This window comes from Chiloscyllium punctatum, chromosome 14 (assembly GCF_047496795.1).
Source record: "Chiloscyllium punctatum isolate Juve2018m chromosome 14, sChiPun1.3, whole genome shotgun sequence".
Lineage (NCBI taxonomy): Eukaryota > Metazoa > Chordata > Chondrichthyes > Orectolobiformes > Hemiscylliidae > Chiloscyllium > Chiloscyllium punctatum.
In genome coordinates, this window is record NC_092752.1 from 4,208,673 (window position 1) to 4,236,028 (window position 27,356).

At 48.4% G+C, this 27,356-nt stretch overlaps 1 protein-coding gene across 1 annotated transcript; it reads left to right on the forward strand.

Annotated features, from left to right (window-relative positions):
* Window positions 1–7,554: 7,554 nt before the first annotated feature.
* Window positions 7,555–26,943, forward strand: LOC140485464 (deoxycytidine kinase-like). The gene is made up of 7 exons (XM_072583668.1): window positions 7,555–7,693; window positions 10,979–11,094; window positions 14,920–15,113; window positions 18,710–18,857; window positions 21,858–21,973; window positions 25,337–25,436; window positions 26,703–26,943. Exons 1-7 carry the CDS (start codon window positions 7,612–7,614, stop codon window positions 26,727–26,729), a joined length of 783 nt encoding a protein of 260 aa, XP_072439769.1. The 5' UTR covers window positions 7,555–7,611; the 3' UTR covers window positions 26,730–26,943.
* The last annotated feature ends 413 nt before the right edge of the window (window positions 26,944–27,356 follow it).

Here is a 27,356-nt window from a genome sequence, read left to right on the forward strand (position 1 = left end):
GTTTCCTATCACCCTGACAGAAATATCTCTGGAATCTCGTTATCTCATTTCTGAAGGCTTCCCATTTTCCAGCCGTCCCTTTACCTGCAACTGTGCCCAATCAGCTTTTGAAAGTTCTTGCCCTGCCCGTTTCCCTGGATACAAAGCTGCCTGTTCCAGCAGTAGGATAGGGTCATGGACTGTCTGTCTGCTTTCAGTGTCAGTATTCCCGGCCGCTTTCATATCCCATTTCCAAACCCTGAGAAACCTCAAACCCAGCACATTCTTGGTCCTGAGGGTTCAGGTCTGGGTCATGTGCTCATGAAGGATTGACAACCAATTAGAGCACATGAGAGCTGCCCAGATGATGCAGATCCTTAATGGTTATCATTCACTCAAACTGTTGAAGGATCCCTGTGCTTCAGAAACAGACAGAGAGTACAAAACACAATCAGCCAAAATGTATTGGGTCCAGTTCTGTCCTCTGCACTTTCAATGCCAAGGCATTGGAGAGTACAGAGGAGATTTACTGGAGTGGTATCAGGGCTGGAGGACAATGTAGAAGCTGGGAGGGTTCTCCTTAGAGCTGACATGGTTAAAGAGGGATTTGATACAGGAAAATCTAGGAAAGGTTTTATGAAGAATAAGTAAGGAGCGACTGTTTCCACTGGCAGGATGGCTAGTAGCCTGATATTTGAGATAACTGGGTTCCAGTCCCACCACAGCAGATGGTGAAATATGAACTCAATAAAAATCTGGAATTAAAAGCAAGCCTAATATTGACCGAGTAACCATCGTTGATTGTCATAAAACACCATCTGGTGCACTAATACCCTTTAGGGAAGGATATCTGCCATCCTTACCTGTTCGGGCCTGTATGTGACTCCAATCCCTTAGCAATGAGATTGATTATTAACTGCCTTCTGTAATGACTGCGAGCCAGGAGCTGTAAGGGCATCTGTGATTTCTGTCCCTGCCTCTGTCTTCTGCTGTTGGGCCCTAAGTTCTGGAATACCCCTCCATAAACCTATCATAATGATTCATGTACAATCCGTTCAGTGTGAAGGCAGGCCGATCGGCCCATCAAGTCCACACCGACCTTCCAAACAACATCCCTCCCAAACTCACCCCACTACCCTATCCCTGGAGCCCATCATTTCCCATGGTTAACCCATCTAACCCAGGTATCCCTGGACACTATGGGCAATTTAGCACGGCCGATCCACCCTAACCTGCACAGCTTTGGACTGTGGGAGGAAGCCGGAGCACCCGGAGGAAACCCACGCAGACATGGGGAGAATGTGCAAACTCTACACAGTCAGTTGCCTGAAGCGGGAATTGAACCCAGATCTTCCATGTGCTGTGTCCCATTTTGAGACTCAGGTTTCCTGATCCAGCATCAGAAGAAATTTTGGTAAAACTGTAAAGATAGAAAATTTTTTTTCCAGTCAATATTTATTTGGGAAAATTATTCATAACGTCATGCAGCACAGAAACAGACCCCTCAGTCCAACCTGTCCATGTCGAACATAATCCAAAAAAAACTAGTCCCACCTGCCTGCTCCTGACCCATATCCCTCCAAATCTTACCTATCGATGTACATATTGAAATGTACATATTGAAACACCACAAACCACCCAAATTGACCCTCATGTCATTTTTAAATTCTCTCCTCTCACCCTAAAAATGTGTCCCAAATCTTCAAATCCCCCATCCTAGGGAAAAAGACAACTACCATTAACTCTATCTGTACCCCTCATGGTTTTATGAATTTCTCCCTGGGCTGGGCCATCTAGGAGTGAGATGAGGAGAAATGTCTTCACCCAGAGAGTGGGGAGCCTGAGGAATTCACTGTCACTGAAAGCCGTCGAGGCAAAAACATTGGATGCTTTTCGGAAGGAGATGGATACAGTTCTGAGAGCTAAAGGGATCAAAGAGTATGGGAAACACAGCAGGAACACGGGACTGAGTTGGATGGTCAGCCATGACCATATTGAATGGTGCAGCAGGCTCGAAGGGCCGAATGGCCTACTCTTGCTCCTGTTTTCTATGTTTCATTTCTTGCCTGTCCCTAGTTGCCTGTTGAGAAGGTTGTGGTGAACTGTCTCCTTGAACCATTGCTGTTCATTGGGTGCAGGTGGGTCACACAGTGCAGTTAGTGAGGGAGTAACAGGATGTTGATGCAGTGACACGGACGGTTTGGTAACTCCTGAGCAGTATCTAACAGGAGGAGAGGCCTGTATTAATGTTCCCATTGACTGTCCTATCCGACCCCCCCATCCCGCCGCGAGGGCTGGACTCCAGCTTGAGGCTGTTCAGGTGACGGACAGTAACGAAGACTCTGCCAGCTCCTACACTCTGCTACTGATTCTAAATCATTGGCTGCAATAGCACTGAGGCCGTGTTGGTGCAAATATAAACAACATCTGCATTTAGAAAGCACCTTTAATACTGTAAAACATCCCAGGACGCTTCACAGGAAACAAATGGTTATGAGACATTAACCACACTACATGTAAAAGAGAAACATCTCATCTCTCCGGCTGTAATGATTGTAATCTGTCTCTCTTGATGACCGAGTCTTCTGCGTGGAAACAGTCTCTCTGTTCAGACCTTACCGAAACCCTTCATGTTGTTGAACATCTCGAATAAATCTCCACTTAACCTCCTCTGCCTGAAGGGTAGCAAAGCCTGTTAGGATTGATTTCCTTTATTCCTGTCATGTGTACCGTGGTACAGTGAAAAGTGCTGTCTTACATGCTGTATAGGCGATTGTACCATAGTGCATCAGGGTAACAGAACAGAGTGCAGGATACAGTGTTACAGCATCGAGAAGGTGCAGAGAGAGACAGAGATCAACACTAATATTAACAAGGCCCATTCAAAGGCCTGATAACAGAGGGGAAGAAGCTGTTCTTCAATCTGTCAGTAGGTGTAAACAAATTTTTCTATCTTCTGCCCAACGGAAGAGGGTGGAAGAGAGTATTCCAGGGGTGGGAGGGCTCTTTGATATTGGCTGCTCTCCCGAGGCAGTGGAGAGTGTGGATGGAGTTAGTGGATGGGAGGCTGGTTTGTGTGATGGACTGGGCTGTGTTCGTGGCTCTCTGTGGTTTCTTGGGCAGAGCAGTTGCCGTACCAAGCTATGCTGTATTTGGATAGCATGCTTTCTATGGAGCATCTATAAAAATTGGTAAGAGTCATTGAGGACATGCTGAATTTCCTTAGCCTCCAGAGGCAATAGAGATGTTGTACTTTCTTGACTGCCATGTTAACATGAATAAATCAGGACAGAATCTTACTGACTGTGGTCTATGGGTCAGGATCCAGTTAGAGAGGAGGGAGCACAGACCTAGGTCTTGGAGTTTAGAGATGCGTTTGTTTGGGATTATGGTGTTGAAGATGGAGCTGTAGTCAATACGTAGGAGTCTGACCTAGGTATCCTTTTTATCCAGATGTTCCAGGGATAAGTGTAAGGCCAGGGAGATGGTGTCTGCTGTGGACCTGTTGCACCAGTAGGTGAATTATAAAGGATCAAGGTTGGCCAGGAGGCTGGAGATGATGTGAGTCATCACAAACGTCTCGAAGCCCTTCATAATGACGGCAGTCAGAGCCACCGGGTGGTGGTCATTGAGACATTCTTGAATACAACCCCTCCCCTCCTGATCTCCATGATCTGCTCCAGCCTCTGGAATTGCTGCTATCTATTGAAGCCTCTTGACCACCCCCCACCCCGATTCCCATCGCTCCCCCCTTGACCATCCCCCGATTCCCATCACTCCACCTTGACCATCCCCTGATTCTCATCACTCCCCCCTTGACCAACCCCCTGATTCCCATCGTTCCACCTTGACCATCCCCCGATTCCCATCGCTCCACCTTGACCATCCCCCAATTCCCATCGCTCCACCTTGACCAACCCCCGATTCCCATCGCTCCACCTTGACCACCCCCCCTTTCCCATCTCTCCACCTTGACCAGCCCCCAATTCCCATCGCTCCACCTTGACCAACCCCCGATTCCCATCGCTCCACCTTGACCACCCCCCGATTCCCATCTCTCCACCTTGACCACCCCCCAATTCCCATCGCTCCACCTTGACCAACCCCCGATTCCCATCGCTCCACCTTGACCACCCCCCCTTTCCCATCTCTCCACCTTGACCACCCCCCGATTCCCATCGCTCCACCTTGACCACCTCCCCAATTCCCATCGCTCCACCTTGACTACCCCCCGATTCCCATCTCTCCACCTTGACCACCCCCGCGATTCCCATCGCTCCACCTTGACCACCTCCCCAATTCCCATCGCTCCACCTTGACCACCCCCCCGATTCCCATCTCTCCACCTTGACCACCCCCCCGATTCCCCTCGCTCCACCTTGACCACCCCCCTGATTCCCATCTCTCCACCTTGTACATCCCCAAATTCCCATCGCTCCACCTTGACCACCCCCTCCGATTCCCATCGCTCCACCTTGACCACCTCCCAATTCCCATCGTTCCACCTTGTACATCCGCCTGATTCCCATCGCTCCACCTTGACCACCCGCCCGATTCCCATCTCTCCACCTTGACCACCCACCCCCCCAATTCCCATCGCTCCACCTTGACCATTCCCCGATTCCCATCGCTCCACCTTGACCATCCCCCGATTCCCATCGCTCCACCTTGACCATCCCCTGATTCCCATCGCTCCACCTTGAGCATTCCCCTATTCCCATTACTCCACCTTGACCACCCCCCCCGATTCCCATCGCTCCACCTTGACCACCCCCCCGATTCCCATCTCTCCACCTTGACCACCCACCCCCCCCCAATTCCCATCGCTCCACCTTGACCATCCCCCGATTCCCATCGCTCCACCTTGAGCATTCCCCTATTCCCATTACTCCACCTTGACCACCCCCCCGGATTCCCATCGCTCCACCTTGACCATCCCCCGATTCCCATCGCTCCACCTTGACCACCCCCCCCCCCGATTCCCATCGCTCCACCTTGACCATCCCCCGATTCCCATCGCTCCACCTTGACCATCCCCCGATTCCCATCGCTCCACCTTGAGCATTCCCCTATTCCCATTACTCCACCTTGACCACCCCCCCCGATTCCCATCGCTCCACCTTGACCACCCCCCCGATTCCCATCGCTCCACCCTGACCATCCCCCGATTCCCATTGCTCCACCTTGACCATTCCCCGATTCCCATCGCTCCACCTTGACCATCCCCCGATTCCCATCGCTCCACCTTGACCATCCCCTGATTCCCATTGCTCCACCTTGAGCATTCCCCTATTCCCATTACTCCACCTTGACCACCCCCCTCCCGATTCCCATCGCTCCACCTTGACCACCCCCCCCCGATTCCCATCGCTCCACCTTGACCACCCCCCCCGATTCCCATTACTCCACCTTGACCACCCCCCCCCCGATTCCCATCGCTCCACCTTGACCATGCCCCGATTCCCATCGCTCCACCTTGACCATTCCCCTATTCCCATCGCTCCACCTTGACCATCCCCCGATTCCCATCGCTCCACCTTGACCATCCCCCGATTCCCATTGCTCCACCTTGAGCATTCCCCTATTCCCATTACTCCACCTTGACCACCCCCCCCGATTCCCATCGCTCCACCTTGACCACCCCCCCCGATTCCCATCGCTCCACCTTGACCACCCCCCCCGATTCCCATTACTCCACCTTGACCACCCCCCCCCCGATTCCCATCGCTCCACATTGACCATGCCCCGATTCCCATCGCTCCACCTTGACCATTCCCCTATTCCCATCGCTCCACCTTGACCATCCCCCGATTTCCATCGCTCCACCTTGACCATTCCCCTATTCCCATTGCTCCACCTTGACATCCCCCGATTCCCATCGCTCCACCTTGAGCATTCCCCTATTCCCATCAATCCACCTTGACCATCCCCCGATTCCCATTGCTCCACCTTGACCATGCACCGATTCCCATCGCTCCACCTTGACCATCCCCCGATTCCCATCGCTCCACCTTGAGCATTCCCCGATTCCCATCCATCCACCTTGACCATGCCCCGATTCCCATCGCTCCACCTTGACCATGCCCCGATTCCCATCGCTCCACCTTGACCATTCCCCAATTCCCATCGCTCCACCTTGACCATTCCCCGATTCCCATTGCTCCACCTTGACCATCCCCCGATTCCCATCGCTCCACCTTGAGCATTCCCCGATTCCCATCAATCCACCTTGACCATGCCCCGATTCCCATCGCTCCACCTTGACCATTCCCCGATTCCCATCAATCCACCTTGACCATGCCCCGATTCCCATTGCTCCACCTTGACCATTCCCCAATTCCCATCGCTCCACCTTGACCACGCCCCGATTCCCATCGCTCCACCTTGACCATCCCCCGATTCCCATCGCTCCACCTTGACCATTCCCCGATTCCCATCAATCCACCTTGACCATGCCCCGATTCCCATTGCTCCACCTTGACCATTCCCCGATTCCCATCAATCCACCTTGACCATGCCACGATTCCCATCGCTCCACCTTGACCATTCCCCGATTCCCATCACTCCACCTTGACCATCCCCCGATTCCCATCGCTCCACCTTGACCATCCCCCGATTCCCATCGCTCTACCTTGACCATTCCCCGATTCCCATCGCTCCACCTTGACCATCCCCCGATTCCCATCGCTCCACCTTGACCATCCCCCGATTCCCATCGCTCCACCTTGACCATTCCCCGATTCCCATCGCTCCACCACTCGCAGCCCAGCCCCCAGTTGCCTGGGCCCAAGCTTTGAAATCATTTCCCTTAACTTTCCATATCGCTAGCCTCCAAAAAATTCCAAACCCTTACCTCTTTGACTGAACTATTGTCTATAGGATGTTATAGTGGCTCAGTAGTTAGCACTGCTGCCTTACAGAGCCAGGAACCCCAGTTCAATTCCAGCCTTGGGTGACTGTCTGTGTGGAGTTTGCACATTCTCCCTGTGTCTGCGTGAGTTTGGTCCAGCCTCCTTCCAGATGTCCACTCCAAAGATGTGCAGGTTAGCTGAATTGGCAATGCTCAAGTGCCTATAATGTTCAGGGATGTGTAGGTTAGGTGTGTTAATCAGGGTTAGATTTAGGACAATGGAGTAGGGGAATGTGTCTGGGAGGGTTACTCGTTGGAGGGTTGGTGTGGACTTGTTGTGCTGAATGGCCTGTTTCCATACTGTAGGGGTTCTATGACTTGTATCGTATTGTGTGGCAAATTTATTAGAATATCTGTTCGAGGTTCCTTGGGATTTTATTCAGTTGTTAAAGGCACTATATAAATGTGTTGTTATTTCAGTTGCCAATGTGCTATTTTTCTGCCGTGCACCTGAGTTTCTCGAAATGACTGGGAGTTGGTGCAGCTTCAGTTCAGATGAGAAAACGAGGGGTTGGTGGTTAATAGTAAAACTGTTACTCTGGCTTCCTGAGGTCACAGGCCCACAAAGAGCTAGTGCAGAATTAATTAATTGAATGAATGAATGAGTGAGAATGTGTTTCCTGTCCCTAACTCTCACTAAGCCAGCTGGACCACTTCAGTTCAGAGAGAGACAGAGAGGTTGCCACCAGCTCTCACTCCTGCTTTCAACTCCAGCCCTGACCATGGCTGTCCCTCCAAGTAAAAGGAGCCGACATCAGACCAACAGCATCAAGCCTCAGAAAGTTTCAATCGAGGGGAATATTGGTAAGTGCTGAAGAGCTGTACACACACACATACACACACACACACACACACACACACACATACACATACACACACACAGACACGCACTGAGACACACCACACACACCACACACATCCACACATACAGACGGAACACACACACACCCACACACACACCCACACACACACACTGAGACTCACCACACACACACACACACACACACACAGACAAAACACACACACAGACACGCACTGAGACACACCACACACACCCACACACACAGATGCACCGCACACACACCCACACATAAACACACACACACACACAGAGACACACCACACCCACACACACACAGAGACACACCACACACACAAATACAAACACACAGACACACAGACACACACACACACACTGACACACATGCTCTCTCCCTCTCACACACACAACGCAGTGATCGTTAACACACTGAGGCTGCCTAGAAACCAGAGCTTGGCCCCGAGAGCTCCCTACCACAGTGTGTAATCGGTCCTGGCTATACCTGATGTGTTCAGCCCCAGTGTTGAGCTCCAGTGTTGCTCAGAGAATGCTTGTTCTTGCTGCATGTCAAATATTGAGGAGCAAAGGGTTGGGTCAGTGTACACTGGTTAAAGGGACAGTCCCTCTCTTGAATGCAGTGCTTGTTTTACATCAAGCTGTCAGTTGTGACACAATATCAAATAAAAGCAGATCCTCAATGTTATTTATAATCTGTCCGTCCCTCACTCGGTCTGTGAATGTGAGGTGTGAGGTCAACATCTGCCTCAAATTGTGACACCCTCTGACACTCTGTGTAACCCAGCTCCAACCCCAGGGGTGTGTGTGTATGTGTGTGTGTGTGTGTGTGTGCGTGTGTGTGTGCGTGTGCGTGTGTGTGTGTGTGTGTGTGTGTGTCTCTGTGTGTGTGCTCCTGGTACAGTGATGTCCTTAATTTGAAATTCTCATTGTTGTTCCCAAATTCCCCATGGTCTCACCCCCTCCCTATCTCTGTAACCCCTCCAGCCTCTAAACTCCTCCCTATCTCTGTAACCCAGTCCAACCCTACACCTCTCCCTATCTCTGTAACCCCCTCCAACTCCTACACCTCCTCCCTATCTCTTTAACCCCCTCCAGTCCCTACACCCCTTCCCTATCTCTGTCACCTCCTCCAGCCACTACACCCCCTCTCTATCTCTGTCTCCTCCTCCAGCCACTACACCCCTCCTTATCTCTGTAACCCCCTCCAGCCCCTACACCCCCTTCCTATCTCTATAACCCCCTCCAGCCCCTACACCCCCTCTCTATCTCTGTAACCCCCTCCAGCCCCTACACCCCTCCCTATCTCTGTAACCCCCTCCAGCCCCCGCAACCCCTCCCTATCTCTGTAACTCCCTTCAGGCCCTGCACCCCCTCCCTATCTCTGTCACCTTCTACAGCCCCTACAACCCTCCCTATCTCTGTAACCCCCTCCGGGCCCTACACCCCCTCCCCATCTGTACACCCCTCCAGCCCCTATACCCCTATCTATCTCTATAACCCCCTCCAAATCCTACACCTCTCACTATCTCTGTAACCCCCTCCAGCCTCTACACCCCTCTCTATCTCTGTCACCTCCTCCAGCCCCTACACCCCTCCCTATCTCTGTAACCCCCTCCAGCCCCTGCACCCCCTCCCTATCTCTGTAACTCCCTCCAGGCCCTGCACCCCCTCCCTATCTCTGTCACCTCCTACAGCCCCAACAACCCTCCCTATCTCTGTAGCACCCTCCAGCCCCTACACCCTCGCCCTATCTCTGTAACCCCCTCCAGCCCCTGCACCCCCTCCCTATCTCTGTAAACCCTCCAGCCCCTACACCCCCTCCCTATCTCTGTAACCCCCTCCAGCCCCTACACCCTTGCCCTATCTCTGTAACCCCCTCCAGCCCCTGCACCCCCTCCCTATCTCTGTAAACCCTCCAGCCCCTACACCCCCTCCCTATCTCTGTAACCCCTCCAGCCCCTGCACCCCCTCCCTATCTCTGAAAACCCTCCAGCCCCTACACCCCCTCCTTATCTCTGTAACCCCCTCCAGCCCCTGCACCCCTTCCCTAGCACTGTAACCCCCTCCAGCCCCTACACCCCCTCCTTATCTCTGTAACCCCCTCCAGCCCCTGCACCCCTTCCCTAGCACTGTAACCCCCTCCAGCCCCTACACCCCCTCCCTATCTCTGTCACCTCCTCCAGCCCCTACACCCCCTCCCTATCTCTGTCACCTCCTCCAGCTCCTACACCCCCTCCCTATCTCTGTCACCCCCTCCAGCCCCTATACCCCCTCTCTATCTCCGTCGCCTCCTCCAGGTCTTAAAAACTTCAGATCTCTGTGCTTTTCCAATTCCATCCTCCGTTATTCCCGATTTTTATCATTCTGCCATTGGTGTTCGTACCTTCCGCTGCATGGACTTCTCATTCTGGAATTCCAGCTCTCTACCTTGTTTTGTATACCTTTCAGAAACTTTAAGACACAGGAACAGAAGTAGACCATTCTGCCCATCAAATCTCTGCCATTCAATGAGATTGTGGCTGATCTGATAATCCTTAACTCCACTTTCCAGCCTTTTTGCCACAACCCCTTGATTGCCTTCCTGATTATCAATCTTAACCTTGAATATAATTTAATGACTCAGCCTGAGTAGCCCGCTGGTGGTAAAGAATTCCATGGGTACACTCCCCTTGGAGAGAAGAAACTCTTCTTCTTCTGTGTCTATAAATGAACTCCTTAACATATTCCTTTTCTTTCACTCTTTTGGTCACCTGTCCCAACATCCCCTCGTGTATCAATGTTTCTCTGATAACCCCCTCCTGTAAACATTGCAGGATGTGTTTAATAAAGGTATAACATAAATCCGAGTTGTCATTAGGACGCCAATAGTGATTTGGACAAGGCACCGTCTGATCATGGCGGAGGAATCTTACCTGCTATATTCTTATAGCCATCCGCACAGAGAGGGAAAACCCACTCGGCCCATCAATGTGGTGTTGGCTCATGGGAAAGAGAAACAGGAGTGGACCATTTGGGCCTGATCTTCCGTTAATCCAGATTATGGCTAATCTCCATCCTCGAAGCCACTTTCCTGTTTGATCTGTTCATCCCATCTGAAAGATCTATCTCCTGTAAACTCTGCAAACTCCTCCCACACTGTGGAGGAACAGAAGGTCATTCCAATTCTCCAAACCCGCTCCATCACTCACGTCACATTTGGTCTCGGAGCCGCCTACTTCAATGAATGCCATCTTCTTCAAATATGCTTCCAGCTGCTGGCAAATCGACATTGGTGCAGATTTTGGGGCAGGCCAGTGAGGATTGGGATGTGGTCGCTGAGCCCATCGCCCGTTGGTGTAACGTGCAAACTGAGGGAGACGACTCTGAGGTAAGGGGGTGAGTATTCCGTGGGAGGGAGCATGCTGTTCATACCCCCACCCCCCAACCCCAACCCACGATGAAGTGTTGGGGTCACCTGGCCTCTCTTCCAGTGTCACATGCTCCAGGTGACATTGAGGGAGTGGGAGCCAGATTTCTGCCTCTCACTGGGAGCCAGGCGGGCTGGGGTGGGGGGCTGGGGTAGTGGGGGGCAGGGGAGTGAAAACCAGGCACTATAAGACTTTGCCCACATTGGCACTGATGTATACAGCCTCCCCTCCAAATGATGCACTTGCCCTTCTTGCCTTTTCAGAGACTGGGAGTCATAGAGTCACAGAGATGTCCAACCCGACCATGCCTACCCGATGTTCCAAACTAATCTAGTCCCACCTGCCAGCACCCGGCCCATCTCCCTCCAAACCCTTCCTATTCAGACACCCATCCAAATGCTTCTTAAATGTTGGTTCGAAACGTTGACTCTCCTGCTCCTCAGATGCTGCCTGACCGGCTGTGCTTTTCCAGCACCACAATTTTTGACGCTGCCTTTTCTGAGATGTCATGTAAAAATTATTGGCTGATCCGAGCAGGATCATATTCACTGAGATACACTGCTGGGAAATGTGACAGAGGCAGCTTCAATGGAGGCATTCAAGAGGTGCACTGGATGGTTATCGGGACAGAAATGGTATGCAAGGGTATGGAGAAAAAGCAGGAGATTGGCACTGGGTAGTAGAGGCACAATGGGCCGAATGTTCTCTTGCTGTTCCATAACAATGTGATTCTGTGATATTATGGCCTTCTGACTCTGGCACACCCTTGGTAAGCCAGCTGCAGTGTGGCATAGTTGGGTCTGTTGGCTTGTACATAGACACAATTGTCTGTTAGGTTCTTTTCTTCAAATTTCAGGCCAGCTGCCAATATCAGTCCCTGCTAGCCCCCCTTGAACAGGGGCTGGGTAGGGATGATCGGGAAAATGAGGCTGGGGGTGGGCAGGGTGGTAGGGGTGGGCAGGGTGCGGGGGCAGGCTTTACCAGCTGCTGTGTTTTATACACTTGCACCTGTCACCGAAAACACAGGGTGATCCAAATGGGTAGTGTACAATCCAGAGGTTTATCAAGACATAGGTAAGGTGAATAGCCAAGGTCTTTTTCCCCCAGGGGTGGGGGAGTTTGAAGCTAGAGAGGCATATTTTTAGGGTGAGAGGAGAAAGAATAATAAAGGACCTAAGGGGTAACTTTTTCACACGGGAGGGGGGGGGGGGGCGGTGGGGAGGAGGTGTGTATGGAATGAGCTGCCAGAGGATGTAGTGGAGTCTAGTACAATTACAACATTTAAAAGGCATCTGGATGGGTATATGAATAGGAAGGGTTTAGAGGGATACGGATCAAGTGCTGGCAAATGAGACTAGATTAATTTAGGATATCGAGTCAGCATGGACAGGTTGGACTAGAGGGTCTGTTCCCCCGCTGTGTGACTCTCTGACTCTGTGTATACAATTCCAATCACAGATATGTACTGTCCAGACCAAACTGGTTATTGCAATCATCTCCATCTGAGGTTGGCCACTTAGGAGTGAGGTTGAGGAGCAATGTTTTCACCCTGAGGGTGCTGAGAGAGACAGGAAAGCACAGTGAAACCTGCAAAACAATCTCCTGTAATGGATACCACTCTAGGCCAGTGTTTGATGCCTGTTCCTAGTTAACCTGGAGAAGGTGGGTGTGAGCTGCCTGCTTGAACAGCTACAACCGGTGGGACAAAAGGGCATCCACAATGCCCTTAGGCAGGAAATTCCAGGATTTTGACCCAGCAACACTGAAGGAACAGTGATACATTTCCAAGCTGGGCTGGGCTGGAGGGTTGATTGAGTTGAACAACACACTGCTCACACAATAACATGGTCAAACGGGAAGACAGATTGCCATTTATGCTCAGAGTGAAAATGGGCAGACTAGAATGTGAGGCATATCATTTGGTAGGTGTCCTGTTCACATTATGGGGGGGGGGGACACACATATACAATGATGTAAAACCCTTTTCTCAAGCACCATCTGACTCCCCTAACCTGTCCCCTCAGCCCAATCTTTGCACCCACCCCTCCCAATCACATCCTAAATGCCCCCGATTCACCTTTTCCAGGGCAACCCTGATCCTCTTCAGACTATGACTGGCAGTGCCCACTACCCAATCGGATTACCCAGTAGGTCCTGAGTATTGGCAGATCTCCTCCCGAGTGGAGGAATAGGATGTGGGGATATTCTTTATGTCAAACAGTGAAACAAATGGACTGTAGACTGGCTGTGTTGTTGAAATGCCAGGAGAGCTTTATAGTTAAGTGGTGCACACTTTTAGCTGTGCAAGACAATATTGCTTTCCAAAGATGTGAAGGCACTACTTTGAGACAGAACACCAAGAGTCTGTTGCCGAAGGGAAATATTACTCACCGACAGTCTGCGAATTGCCTGAGCTGCTGTCTGTTACAAATACAAAAGTGCCCAGCAGCCAGATATCCAGAGCCTGTGAATTGAAAACATCTTTCTCACCTTGTCTCTCTCCACATGAGAGAGTGAGGAGACAGAAAAACCACGAAAGGTTAAAACAAGGAATTCCAACAAGAAAAATACCTGGGCCCATCTGATCTGCTATCAGAGTAAGGAATGACCATTGTTTATAGGCCACAGCGTATCATCAGCGCTAAAGATCAACCCACTCTAATGGTCTGGCCTCTTCATCTACAGTAGTTTGTCCCCTGTATTTTTCCCCCCATAATACGGGGCTTTCTGTTATACCACATGCCTCATCAACACAAAATCACTGAAATGTGATTGACAAATTGGGGACAGTGTTTCTAAAGCGCGAACTTTTAAAATGTGTGTTGGCTGTAACAGGATTACATCACCAACACTTTAAGCGCTGTTTCTGGAGCACAGGGGTGGCACAGTGGCTCAGTGGTTAGCACTGCTGCCTCACAGCACCAGGGTCCCAGGTTCGATTCCAGCCTTGGGCTACTGTCTGTGTGGAGTTTGCACATTCTCCCCATGTCTGCATGGGTTTCTTCCAGGTGCTCTGGTTTCCTCCCACAGTCCAAAGATGTGCAGGTTAGGGTGAATTGGCCATGCTAAACTGCCCATAGTGTTAGGTGCATTAGTCAGAGGGGAATGGGTTACTCTTTGGAGGGTTGGGTTGGGCTGAAGGGCCTGTTTCCACACTGTAGGGAATCTAAAAACAAAAGTTGCATAAGAACATACCATCACATTACGGAAGATCTGACTGTACCTGTGTCAAACCCATGGTAGAGTTTCAGTTACAGAATAATTATTCTTTGTTTTCTCTGTGATTTGCTAAAGTTAAGTGAGTTAATTATAAAACCTGCTGGGAATTGTTTTTTCCCTGATTAGCAGTCAGTCGGGCCATTTGGTTGTCTTGGTGATCTCATGAGGATTTTGTATGTGTTGTCAGAGCTGGTGGAACACGATTTTCAGAGCACTCTTCCCTGTCACTTTCTGACAGATGTCTGATGAAAATTGGCCTCAGGACCTTGAGGAGAACTCCCCTGCACTTGTTCAAAGTCAGAAGTCACACGACATCAGGGTATAGCCCAACATGTTCATTTGAAATCACAAGCTTTTGGAGCATTGCTCCTTCATCAGGCTTCACCTCTTTGAGGTCCCCTCTCTTGGTCTCCTTGGCCGTGCTAGAAACTGACCATCTGGGTGGGGACCCGCATGGAGCACTTCCTTTGAAGAAGGTCTCATCAAGTCTTTGTTTTTCCAGTGGTGTGAGTCTTTCTTGCCGTGTATATCATGTCTGTTTAAACTGAACTCTTTGTCCGTTAAAGGAGTTAACTGCATCGCAAAAGAATGGAGGGAACCTGCTGCAAATGATGTACGACAAGCCAGAACGCTGGTCCTACACCTTTCAGAACTATGCCTCTTTAAGCAGAGTACGGTCACAACTCATCCCTCTCAGCGACAGAGTGAAAGATTCGGCCCAGCCAGTTCAATTCTTTGAGCGATCTCTGTACAGTGACAGGTAATGAGGCACCTCAGAGGTTTCTCGTGTGTTTGTGATTTTATTCATTTCTCCCCCTCCATCCGCCAGTAACACAAGGAGTCAGCTGTCTGTCAGTCAATCACTCTCTCAGCACACTGTCACTTCATGTCCCACTCCAGAGAATAACGCAGTGTCCACACTGACACTGAGCACAGGGCGCTGCAATATCAGAGGCACTGTCCTTCAGTGAAGCTGTAAACTGGGCTCCTGCCTGTCCTCGCTGCAGAAGATTCCCTGGCAGGATTTCTAGGAAGACATTCTGGGACATTTGCCCTTGTGTCCCAGACAGTACTTTATCTCTCAGTCATCACAACGAGAACAGATTATCACATTGTCACATTGTTGTTCAGGGTGGGAAGGGAAGTTAGCTGTGTGCAAATTGGCTGCCATCTTGCTTACATTACAACAAGGACTATACTTTGGATGTTCTTTATTGAATGTCCTGTGTTTACAAAAGTTGCTATATAAATACAAATATTTCTTCCTTTGCAGAATTAAAAATCACACGACACCAGGTTATAGTCCAACAGGTTTATTGGAAGCACTAGCGTTCGGAGCGCTGCTCCTTCATCAGGTGATTGTGGAGTATAAGATCGTAGGACATAGAATTTATAGCAAAGGTTTACAGTGTGATGTAACTGAGATGATATATTGAAAAAGACCTGGATTGTTTGTTAAGTCTCTTATCTTTTAGAATGACCATGTTGGTTTCAGTTCTTTCATATGTAAATCCCAGAACTTTCTTAAAGTTATATTCTCAAGTGAATGTTAACAATAGGTGCCATGTCAGCTCAGATAATGCATTGAAGGTGTGAGGTGCCCTATGTGAGGCTGTCTGTGCCTCAATGTTCAGACTAATTCTAATCTAAAAAGATATTTACAGAATCTTACATGGATTCATACAGATTTTGAGCAAAATAAAATGTAATTCTGCAAGTACAAATTTCCCCCATAAACTTATATATGTGTGTGTGCATGTGGGTGTGTGAGTGGGATGGGGTGGGGGTTATTAGTGTGTGTGGGGGGGTGGGGGCTGTTAGTGTCTGTGAGAGTGTGTGTATGTGTGTGAGTGTAAAGGGGTATAAGTCTGTGAGAGGGTGTGTATGTGTGTGTGTGAGTGTATGTGTGAGCATATGAGAGAGAGCTTGTGTATGAGAGTGGGTCTGCGTGAGTGTTATGGTCTGTGGGAGTGTTTGTGTGTGTATCTGTCTGTGAGTGTGTGTCTCTGTATATGTGTATAGTGCAGTAGGGTCACCTGTAGTGTGACATGAACCCAAGGTCCCGGTTGAGGCCAGCCCCATTGGGACCGAACTTGGCTATCAGCCTCTGCTCGGCAACAACGCAACGTGGAGCGTCGCTCCGAAAGCTAGTGCTTCCAATTAAACCTGTTGGACTATAACCTGGTGTTGTGTGATTTGTAACTTTGTCCACCTCAGTCCAACACCGGCATCTCCACAATATTCCTTTGCAGAAGCATTGTAGGGAAATATCGGTTTAATTTGTTGTGAAGTCAACCCAGGGGCAGAGAGCCTGCTCCAGTGGTGTTCCCTCTGATTGCAAACAGTGATAGTCACAGCTGCTATGGAACTGTATACATGAGGAAGTCACCAGAGAGCAGAATAAGGGAATGTGTCCCTACTCTTGGTTAAATAGCTAGTTGAACACACTATTGACCACACTAGATGCCCATGGGAAAGCTTTTTGGGAAAGGAAAGAGTTGGAGGAAGTAAAAATGAAGACTTGAACGTTATTCAGGGACAGGAATACCTTTTTATTTATTCATCCAGGGGCCTGTCCCTAGTTGCCCCTTGAGAAGGTGGGGGTGAGCTACCTTCTTGAACCGCTGCAGTCCATGGGAGCGGCATGGTGGATCAGTGATTAGCACTGCAGCCTCACAGCACCAGGGATTCAGGTTCGGTTCCAGCCTCGGGCTACTGTCTGTGTGGAGTTTGCACATTCTCCCCGTGTCTGTGTGGCTTTCCTCTGGGTGCTCCGGTTTCCTCCCACAATCACAAAGATTTAGGGTGTAGGTTTGCTCGCTGAGCTGTAGGTTTGATATCCAGATGTTTCATTACCTGGCTAGGTAACATCATCAGTGGTGACCCCCAAGTGAAGCGAAGCTGTTGTCTCCTGCCTTCTATTTATATGTTTGTCCTGGGTGGGGTTCCAGGAGACAACAGCTTCACTTCACTTGGAGGTCACCACTGATGATGTTACCTAGCCAGGTAATGAAGTGTCTGGATATCAAACCTACAGCTCAGCGAGCAAACCTACACCCTAAACCTCAACCTGAGCTACAAACCTTCACAAACCTTGCAATCACAAAGATGTGCAGGTTAGGTGAATTGGCCATGGTAAATTGCCCGTAGTGTTAGGTGAAAGGGTAAATGTGGGGGAATGGATCTGGGTGGGTTACTCTTCAGAGGGTCAGTGTGAACTTGTTGGGCCGAAGTGCCTGTTTCCATACTGTAGGGATTCTAATCTAATCATGTGCCTTAGGAAGACTCACAAGGCCCTTAGGGAGGGAATTCCAGGATTCTGACCCAGTGACAGTGAAGGAACAGCGATATATTTCCAAGTCAGGATGGTGAGAGGCTTGGAGGGGAACTTGCAGGGGGTGGTGTTCCCATGTATCTGCTGCCTTGTCCTTATAGTAGTCAGAGGCAAAGTTTCCTCTAAGCTGCTTGATAACAGTCTCTCGATGGTTCCGTGTGCAGTAATCACAGTGCCAACACCAATTATCGTATTGACTACTGGTTCCTGAAACCATTACCATGCACAGAGATCGGAGCTCCAGGCAACTGGAAAAGGAATTAAAGGGAATGCTGATCACAGGTTTGGAAGGTGCTGTCAAAGGAACCTTGATGAGTTACCACAATGGATTCTGTAGGTGGTACTCACTGCTCTTACTGTGCAGCAGTGCTGAGAACAGTGAATGTTAAAACTAATGGATGTGGTGCCAACCAAGCGGCTGCTTTGTCCTGGATGGTACTGAGCTTCTTGAGTGTTGTTGGAGCTGCCCCCATCCAGGGACAAGTGGGGAGTATTCCATCACACTCCTGACTTGTAACTTGTAGATGGTGGGCTTTGGGGAGTCAGGTGAGTTACTTGCTGTAGGATTGCCAGCTTCTGACCTGTTTTTATAGCCATTGTGTTTATGTGGTGAGCCCAGTTCAGTTTCTGGTGAATTGTAACCCCAGGATGTTGATAGTAGAGATTCAACGATGACAATGCCATTGAATGTCAATCGTCAGTGGTTAGAATTTCTCTTATTATTTAACAGAAAAGGGCTCTTAATAAGTGAGAGGGAGAGAAAGGAATAGAAAGTTATGTCGAAAGGGAGAGGTGGGTCCTGTGAAGTACAGACCAGAGGGGCCAAATGGCCTGTTCTGCACTGTGAGACTTTCTGTATCTCTGATGATGATGATGAGTAAATCCTCTCCCTCAGTGATCCAATTCTCTGTGATAATGCTTTATCGGGGTCTTTGTTCAGCAGAACAGCTACATTTATAGCAATCAGAACAGCAGGTGGACAACTGATATTAATCTACGTTTCAATTTTATTCCATTCACAGGTATGTCTTTGCTTCCAACCTTTATGAATCTGAGTACATCAATGAGACTGAATGGATTATGTACCAGGACTGGCACGGCTGGATACACAGCTACTTTGGTAAAAATATCGAACTCAGTGGCATCATCTATCTCCAGGCAACACCTGAGGTGAGGGTTTCTGACAGTCTGGATCCTAGCTGTTCCAACCATTGAATTATAAACCAGAACCCCTGAAACCATCTCCTTCCTTTCAAAAACAGTGAAACAGACCTCTGTATACCTGGCAATTAATGAGCTATGTGAGAGAAAAACATAGTGCAAAATTGCTAGATTGACTGGAGGGTGGCTAATACGGTGCTATAATCCTAGAAAGGTAGTAAGGAAAAGCCAGGGAACAATAGACCAGTCAGCCTGATGTTTGAATGTTGTTGAACGGGATCCTGAAGGACAGGATTGACACATATAGAATACATTGCATTATAGTTCGGCCCAACAAGTCAACCCTGCCCCACCGAAGCACAACCCACCCATACCCCTACATCTACCCCTTACCTAACACTACGGGCAATTTAGCATGGCCAATTCACCTGACCTGCTCATCTTTGGACTGTGGGAGGAAACCGGAGCACCCGGAGGAAACCCACGCAGACACGGCGAGAATGTGCAAACTCCACACAGACAGTCGCCTGAGGCGGGAAATGAGGCAGCAGTGCTAACCACTGTGCCACCGTGCCGCCCAAAGGGCAAGGCCTGATTAGGGATAGTCAACATGGTTTTGTGCATGGGGAATTGTGCCTCACTAACTTGATTGAGTTTGTTGAAGGGGAGAAGATTGATGTGGGCAGAGTGGTAGACCTGTCTCTATGGACTGCAGCAAAGCCTTTAACAAGGTTCTTCATGGTAGACTGCTTTGCAAGGTTAGATCACATGAAATCTGGGAGAACTAGCCAATTGGATCCAAAATTGACTTGAAGGTAAGAAGAGTGGTGGTGGAGGATTATTTTTCAAATCGGAAGCCTGTGACTAGCAAGGATCAATGCTGGGTCCACTGCTTTTCATCATTTATATAAATGCTTAGAATGTGAATATAGGAGGTAAAGTCAGTAAGTCTGCAGATGACACCAAAATTGGAGGTGTATTGGACAGTGAAGAAGATTATCTCAGAGTACATCAGGGCCTTGATCAGATGAGCCAAAGGGCTGAGGAGTGGCAGATGGAGTTTAATTTTGCTAAATGAGAAGTTCTGCATTTTGGAAAGGCAAATCAGAGCAGGACTGATACACTTAATGGTAAGGTCCTGGGATTGTTGATGAACAAAGACACCTTGGAGTTCAGGGTCATTGTTCCTTGAAAGTGGAGTCACGGGAAGACAGGATAGTGAAGAAGGCATTTGGTATGCTTTCCTTCATTAGTCAGTACATTGAGTATTGGAGTTGGGAGGTCATGTTGCAGCTGTACAAGACATTGGTTAGGTTACACTTTTGGAATATTGCATTTAATTCTGGTCTCCTTCCTATTGGAAGGATGTGAAACTTGAACGGGTTCAGAAAAGATTTAAAAGGATATTGCCAGGGTTGGAGGATTTGAGCTATAGGGAGACGCTGAACAGGCTGGGGCTGTTTTCCCTGGAGTGTCGGAGGCTGAGGGGTGACCTTATAAAATCATGAGGGGCATGGATAGGGTGAACAGACAAGCTATTTTCCCTGGTGTGGGGGAGTCCAGAACTAGAGGGCATAGGTTCAGGGTAAAAAGGGAAAGATTTAAAAGGGACCTAAGGGGCAACTTTTTCACACAGAGGGTGGTGTGTGTATGGAATGAACTGCCAGAGGAAGTGGTGGAGGCTGGTACAATTACAGCATTTAAAAGGCATCTGGATGGGTATATGAATAGGAAGGGTTTAGAGGGATATGGACCAAATGTTGGTATATAGGGCTAGATTAATTTAGGATACCTGATTGGCATTGATGGGTTGGACCGAAGGGTCTGTTTCCATACTGTACATCTCTATGACTCTTTGCCACCCATTACCTTCACGAAAGCTCATCAAAAACAAAATTCGCCAAAATCTCCCTCCCCTGGAGTACAGGTGATTCCAGTCCAACGTACATCATCATGAGAAAATGACAGGGAGAGATGGTCAAATCTGTCATTTAGAAAATGAGTACTAGCCCAATCATACACGTCAATGTAATCACCTAGGAGAGACCACCTCAGTACCCTCAGTATGCTCCCTCAGCACTGACCCTCTGACAGTGCGGCGTTCTCTCTGACAGTGCAGCACTCCCTCAGCACTTATCCTCCAACAGTGTGGCACTCCCTCGGTACTTATTTCCTGACAGTGTGGCACTCCCTCAGTACCTATTTCCTGACAGCCTGGCACTCCCTCAGCACTGACCCTCTGACAGTGCAGCACTCCCTTGGTACTTATTTCCTGACAGTGCGGCACTCCCTTAGTACTGACCCTCTGACAGTGCGGCACTCCCTCAGTACTGACCCTCTGACAGTGCGGCACTCCCTCGGTACTTATTTCTTGACAGTGCATTGCTCCCTGTGAACTGTCCCTTCAAATTTACTGCCATGTTCTGATTGTATTGTACCCCAATTAAAGCATCCAATTGTTGTAAATGCTTTCACATTGTCACCTGTCATCCACAGAGACTGGAGGCCAAATCCTCTTCATACTGTGACAAATTCAAACCCAGTTCTCAGAGACTCAAAGCGTATACTGAGGCACAACAAATTCATCGAGATTGACAATTGCCTCAAGGTCTTAGAAGAAAGTGTGAATACATTCCGTGGATCCAACAAGAGGCTTGGCGTGGTCTCGATGGGCCGAATGGCCTGCTTCCATACTGTAGGGATTCTGTGAAAGTTTGGGTTGGCAATGAATTGTTGGCACACAACACCTTCTCCAACACAGCAAGCTACTAAACTCAGCAGGGTTTATAGGCAGACAGATAGAGATGTTATTGACTGAGACAATTGGAAAAGAAGGTTCATTTGTAGTTGATAGTGACTGCTCTGAATGGACAAGTGGGAGAGAGGTCATTGAGATGATAATGGGAAGAAGGCTGTAGGTGGGGAGAATATAGGTTTCAAAGCAAGGACTGGAGTATTTTGGAAGATAAAATATTTTCTGGAGAACCTGCATGGCTATTTGTTTTTCAGAATTGTATGAAGAGGCTGACCCTGAGAGGTCGCCCGGAAGAGAAAGGAATCCCAATGGAATATCTGGAAAAGCTTCACGTCAAACATGAGTGCTGGCTGCAACACAGGACAATGAGGTCAGTGCAATGTTCTTTACCTTCCTCCGATTTGAAAAGTATTCAAATTTTACAGAGCTGTAGACAGATCAATACGTGGATTCAGTAGTAGGGAAACAACAACTGCAGAGAATTGCAAGTGGGGTTCCTGAGGTTGAAAGAACATTAAAAATTTTAAGAGGAGTTAGAATCAGAGAGCATAGGAAAAGACCTTATGGTGCAGTGATAGTGTCCTTATCTCTGAGGTAGGAGTCTCTGCAGAGATGATGATTTTTAAAAAGCAACACTGGTGGGTCAAGGGTTCAGAAATAAAGAATAAAAAGTACTGTCTTCTCATATCCACTGAATTTCCTGTTGACAAAGCTGAACTGCTCCTGGGTGTAGATTGGTGATAAATATCTAGGTCTCATTCCAAACAATTTGCATTTGAGTTGTTGGGGACTGGTCAGAGTCCACTTCTCCAGGTTTTATCAGATAGCCAGAAATACTGGTACAGAGGAACCTCGATTATCCAAAGGACATGGGCGGGGTGTATTTTGTTTGGTTAATCGAATTCTGGATAATTGAATGCTGAATAACACAGTTTAGCCAAGCATCAGGACATTGCGATCTTGCCGGATAATCGGACAGTCTAGATAATCAAATGCTGGATAATTGAGGTTCCTCTGGATTTTTGGAAACTTGACCATGTTCCAAAGAGCATCTGCTGAGAAACACGATTTCAGGAAAGAGCTCTGAAACTGCTGGTGTATTTTCTGTGTTTGTAAAGCAGAATTTTAACAACAACAAAAATTTCAAAGTCAGATTTTTCCAGCAATTAAGGCAATACACCCCACCTTTTATCTCCTTGAAAGTTTTGCTTGGCTGTTTCTCCAAAGCCACCTAATTTTTAGTAAACAGCAGTTAAACCATTGCATTAATCTATTAGTTTAATTTCTTAGTTACGGAAAAATTTCATGGTTAAAAACTATTTTTGATTCAGAGAATGTCCGACTGGCTCAAAGTCTTCCATTTTTCCCAGATACTTCTTAATAATAAATATGGATTCCCAATACTACCCTCGCTGCTCTTTCCCTCTGGTCCTGCAATTTTATCCCTTATGCAAGTTCCTGTTGAACATACTTCCACTGTTCTTTCAGCAGTTCATTCCTGATCAGTATAAATCTATGTCAGTTTTTCCTGTTGCCCATGGCTTTTGCCCAGTTACCTTTTCCCAAGATATTTTAAAGCTGTTTAAAATCTGGAGCTAAGAAAGAAAAAAGGCTAACCTAAGTATGTAACCATTGTCCATTGTTGGAAAAACCCATCGGGTTCACTAATGTCCTTCAGGGAAGGAAATCTGCCATCCTTACCTGATCTGGCCTACACGTGACTCCAGACCCACAGTAATGGGGTTGTCTCTTAACTGCCCCCTGGGGTCCTAGGGATGGGTAGTGATGTCCTCAAACCCATGAATGATTTAAAAAAGTAAGATTTAGTGCAGGTTTGATGGGCTGAATGGACTCTTTATGTGTTATTTTATGTTCCTGTAAAAATAAGGGGTTTAACTTTTCATCTTATTCAGTTCCGGTCTCCCTGCTATCAGAAATATGTTGTCAGACTTGAAAGAGTGCTGAAAGGATTTACAAGGATATTACCAGGGTTGGAGGGTTTGAGCTATAAGGAGAGGCTGAACAGGCTGGGGCTGTTTTCTCTAGAGCGTCAGAGGCTGAGGGGTGACCTTATAGAGGTTTATAAAATTATGAGGGGCATGGATAGGATAAATAGACAAATTCTTTTCCCTGGGGTGGGGTGTCCAGAACTAGAGGGCATAGGTTTAGGGTGAGTGGGAAAATATTTAAAAGGAACCTAAGGGACAACTTTCTCACATAGAGGATGTTATGTGTGTGGAATGAGCTGCCAGAGGAAGTGGTAGAGGCTGGTACAATTACAACATTTAAAAGGCACCTGGATGGGTATATGAATAGGAAGGGTTTGGAGGGATATGGGCCAAGTGCTGGTAAATGGGACTAGATTAGGTTGGGATATCTGATCAGTATGGACGGGTTGGATCGAAGGATCTGTTTCCGTGCTGTACAGCTCTATGACTCTATCACTATCTTACCCAATTTGGCAGCCCAGATGAAGGCGGTAAAAACAATGACTGCAGATGCTGGAAACCAGATTCTGGATTAGGGGTGCTGGAAGAGCACAGCAGTTCAGGCAGCATACACACCAGATGGCCTCCTTCTTTAGAAAAAGATGCCCTCCAACGCATCTCGTCCACATCCCGCACCTCCGCCCTCAGACCCCACCCCTCCAACCGTAACAAGGACAGAACGCCCCTAGTGCTCACCTTCCACCCTACAAACCTTCGCATAAACCAAATCATCCGCCGACATTTCCGCCACCTCCAAACAGACCCCACTACCAGGGATATATTTCCCTCCCCACCCCTTTCCGCCTTCCGGAAAGACCGTTCCCTCCGCGACTACCTGGTCAGGTCCACGCCCCCAAACAACCCACCCTCCCATCCTGGCACTTTCCCCTGCCACCGCAGGAACTGTAAAACCTGCGCCCACACCTCCTCCCTCACCTCTATCCAAGGCCCTAAAGGAGCCTTCCACATCCATCAAAGTTTCACCTGCACATCCACTAATATCATTTATTGTATCCGTTGCTCCCGATGCGGTCTCCTCTACATTGGGGAAACTGGGCGCCTCCTAGCAGAGCGCTTTAGGGAACATCTCCAGGACACCCACACCAATCAACCAAACCGCCCCGTGGCCCAACATTTCAACTCCCCCTCCCACTCTGCCGAGGACATGGAGGTCCTGGGCCTCCTTCACCGCCGCTCCCTCACCACCAGACGCCTGGAGGAAGAACGCCTCATCTTCTGCCTCGGAACACTTCAACCCCAGGGAATCAATGTTGGACTTCAACAGTTTCCTCATTTCCCCTTCCCCCACCTCACCCTAGTTCCAAACTTCCAGCTCAGCACTGTCCCCATGACTTGTCCGGACTTGTCCTACCTGCCTATCTCCTTTTCCACCTATCCACTCTACCCTCTCCTCCCTGACCTATCACTTTCATCTCCTCCCCCACTCACCCATTGTACTCTATGCTACTTTCTCCCCACCCCCACCCTCCTCTAGCTTATCTCTACACGCTTCAGGCTCACTGCCTTTATTCCTGATGAAGGGCTTTTGCCCGAAACGTCGATTTCGAAGCTACTTGGATGCTGCCTGAACTGCTGTGCTCTTCCAGCACCACTAATCCAGATGAAGGCTGTCAATGGAACAAAGCCTTATGGGAATGAACACAGAGACGTTGAAAGTAGGCTTACATGGAGTGCAAATATTTGGTTTATTTGACGCTGTGTTTAATTCCATGTTCTAATTTCAGGCTTCATTTTGACTACTTGACGAGAGTTCCAGTTTTGACATTGGATGTTAATGAAGATTTTAAAGACAATGAAGCACAGTGTAATAACCTCATTGAAAAGGTAGCTCAAAGTGATCAAATATCAAATTGTTGTCACTTGGCAAACACAGTAATGGCAAAGTCATCCGTGCTGGCGATGTTGTTTGGGAGATTGGTCTGCCAAAGCTAACTCTATTTTAAATTCAATGTAGAGACATTTCCAAAATGAACTTTTTAACAGGGCTTTGAGAGAGTGCGCTGCTGAATCTGTAATACTCCAAAAATTAGTTTCCCAAATGCTTAGGAAAATTGATCTTCTGTTTTTCTGAAATCAGGAAGATTAAAGAGAAAATATTAATAATTAAAAATATTAAAGGTTTTGATTCACTCGTGGGATGTGGGGGTCGCTGGCTGGGTCAACATTTATTGCCCTTCCCTAGTTGCCCCTTGAGAAGGTGGGGGTGAGCTGCCATCTTGACCCGCTGCAGTCCACGTGCTGTAGGTAGACCCACAATGCCCTTAGGGAGGGAATTCCAGGATTCTGACCCAGTGACACTGAAGGAATGGCGATATGTTTCCAAGTCAGGGTGGTGTGGGTCTTAGAGGGGAACTTGCAGGGGGTGGTGTTCCCATGTAGCTGCTGCCCTTGTCCTTGTAGATAGAAGTGGTTGTGGGTTTGGAAGGTGCTATCTAAGGAGCTTTGGTGAATGTTTCCAGTGTATCTTCTAGTTAATACACACTACTGCTACTATTGCTTTACTAGTCTGTGAGATAGCTCTCCCAATGTTAGCACTAGGTGATAATTAGGAGGACTTTGCAGGTCAGACAGAGATGAGTTTGTCATTGTTATTTCGAGTACCTAGGTCAATGCCAGGTTGGATGGGATGGTGGCTCACTGCTGCCTCACAGCGCCAGGGACCCGGGTTCGATTCCAGCCTCGGGCAACTGTCTGCGTGGAATTTGCACATTCTCCCCGTGTCTGCGTGGGTTTCCTCCGGGTGCTCTGGTTCCCTCCCACAGTCCAAAGGTGTGAAGGTTAGGTGAATTGACCATTCTAAATTGTCTGTAGTGCTCAGGGATGTGGGATACTAGATACGGTGAGGTTCTGGATCTTGATTTGGGTGGAATGTTCTTCATAGAAACAGTGTGGACTCAATGGGATGAATGGCCTTCTTCCACGCTATAGAGATTCTATTTTTTTAAGGTTTGTTCCAACTCACTGGCTCACTGAGCCACTTCAGAAGGCAGTTTCGAGAGGGAAGTTTGAATAAGGTATCTTTATTCTGAGAGCTGTCTCCCAGTCTCGGATTCTGATCTTTAAAAACTCTTCAAACATTTTCTCTTACAGATCAAGGGATTTCTGCATTCTTTGTAACATTTATAAATTCTGTGCAACACAACATTGGAGCCACTAGAGAAACACGAGGGCAGAGAACAGCTGAAATAAGGACATTTCACATTTCTAATTCTCACGTATTCATATTTTACTGTGTGAATTTTGCAGTTTCTAGATGCCAACATTATGATGTCAAGTTAGAACGAAATAGCTATTTCTTATAATTAATTGTTTTGAATGAAAAGAGCAAAATAAACATGAACTCACTCCCGTCAATGTCTGCTTTCACACAATGGATTTAAGCTGCGATTAATTGGACAGAATAATCTCCTACAGTTTTGAACAATGATGACCACATTGGGGTGGGTATAGGAGGATTCATCATGAACTGGTGAACAGGTTGGTTCTGACTAAAACCACACGAAAGTGAGGACTGCAGATGCTGGAGATCAGAGTTGAGTGTGTGGTGCTGGAAAAGCACAGCAGGTCAGGCAGCATCCGAGGAGCAGGAAAATCAACGTTTCAGGCAAAAGCCCTTCATCAGGAATGAGGCTGTGAGCTGAGGGGGCAGAGAGATAAATGGGAGGGGGGTGGGGCTGGGGGGAAAGCAGCTGAGCATGCGCTAGGTGGATGGAGGTGGGGGTAATGGTGATAGGTCAGAGGGGA

Coding starts and splice junctions, on each gene's coding strand:
- LOC140485464 (XM_072583668.1), top strand. CDS start 7,612: ATGGCTGTCCCTCCAAGTAAAAGGAGCCGACATCAGACCAACAGCATC. Junction 11,095..14,919: donor CTGAGGGAGACGACTCTGAG/GTAAGGGGGTGA, acceptor TGTCCGTTAAAG/GAGTTAACTGCATCGCAAAA. Junction 15,114..18,709: donor CGATCTCTGTACAGTGACAG/GTAATGAGGCAC, acceptor TTCCATTCACAG/GTATGTCTTTGCTTCCAACC.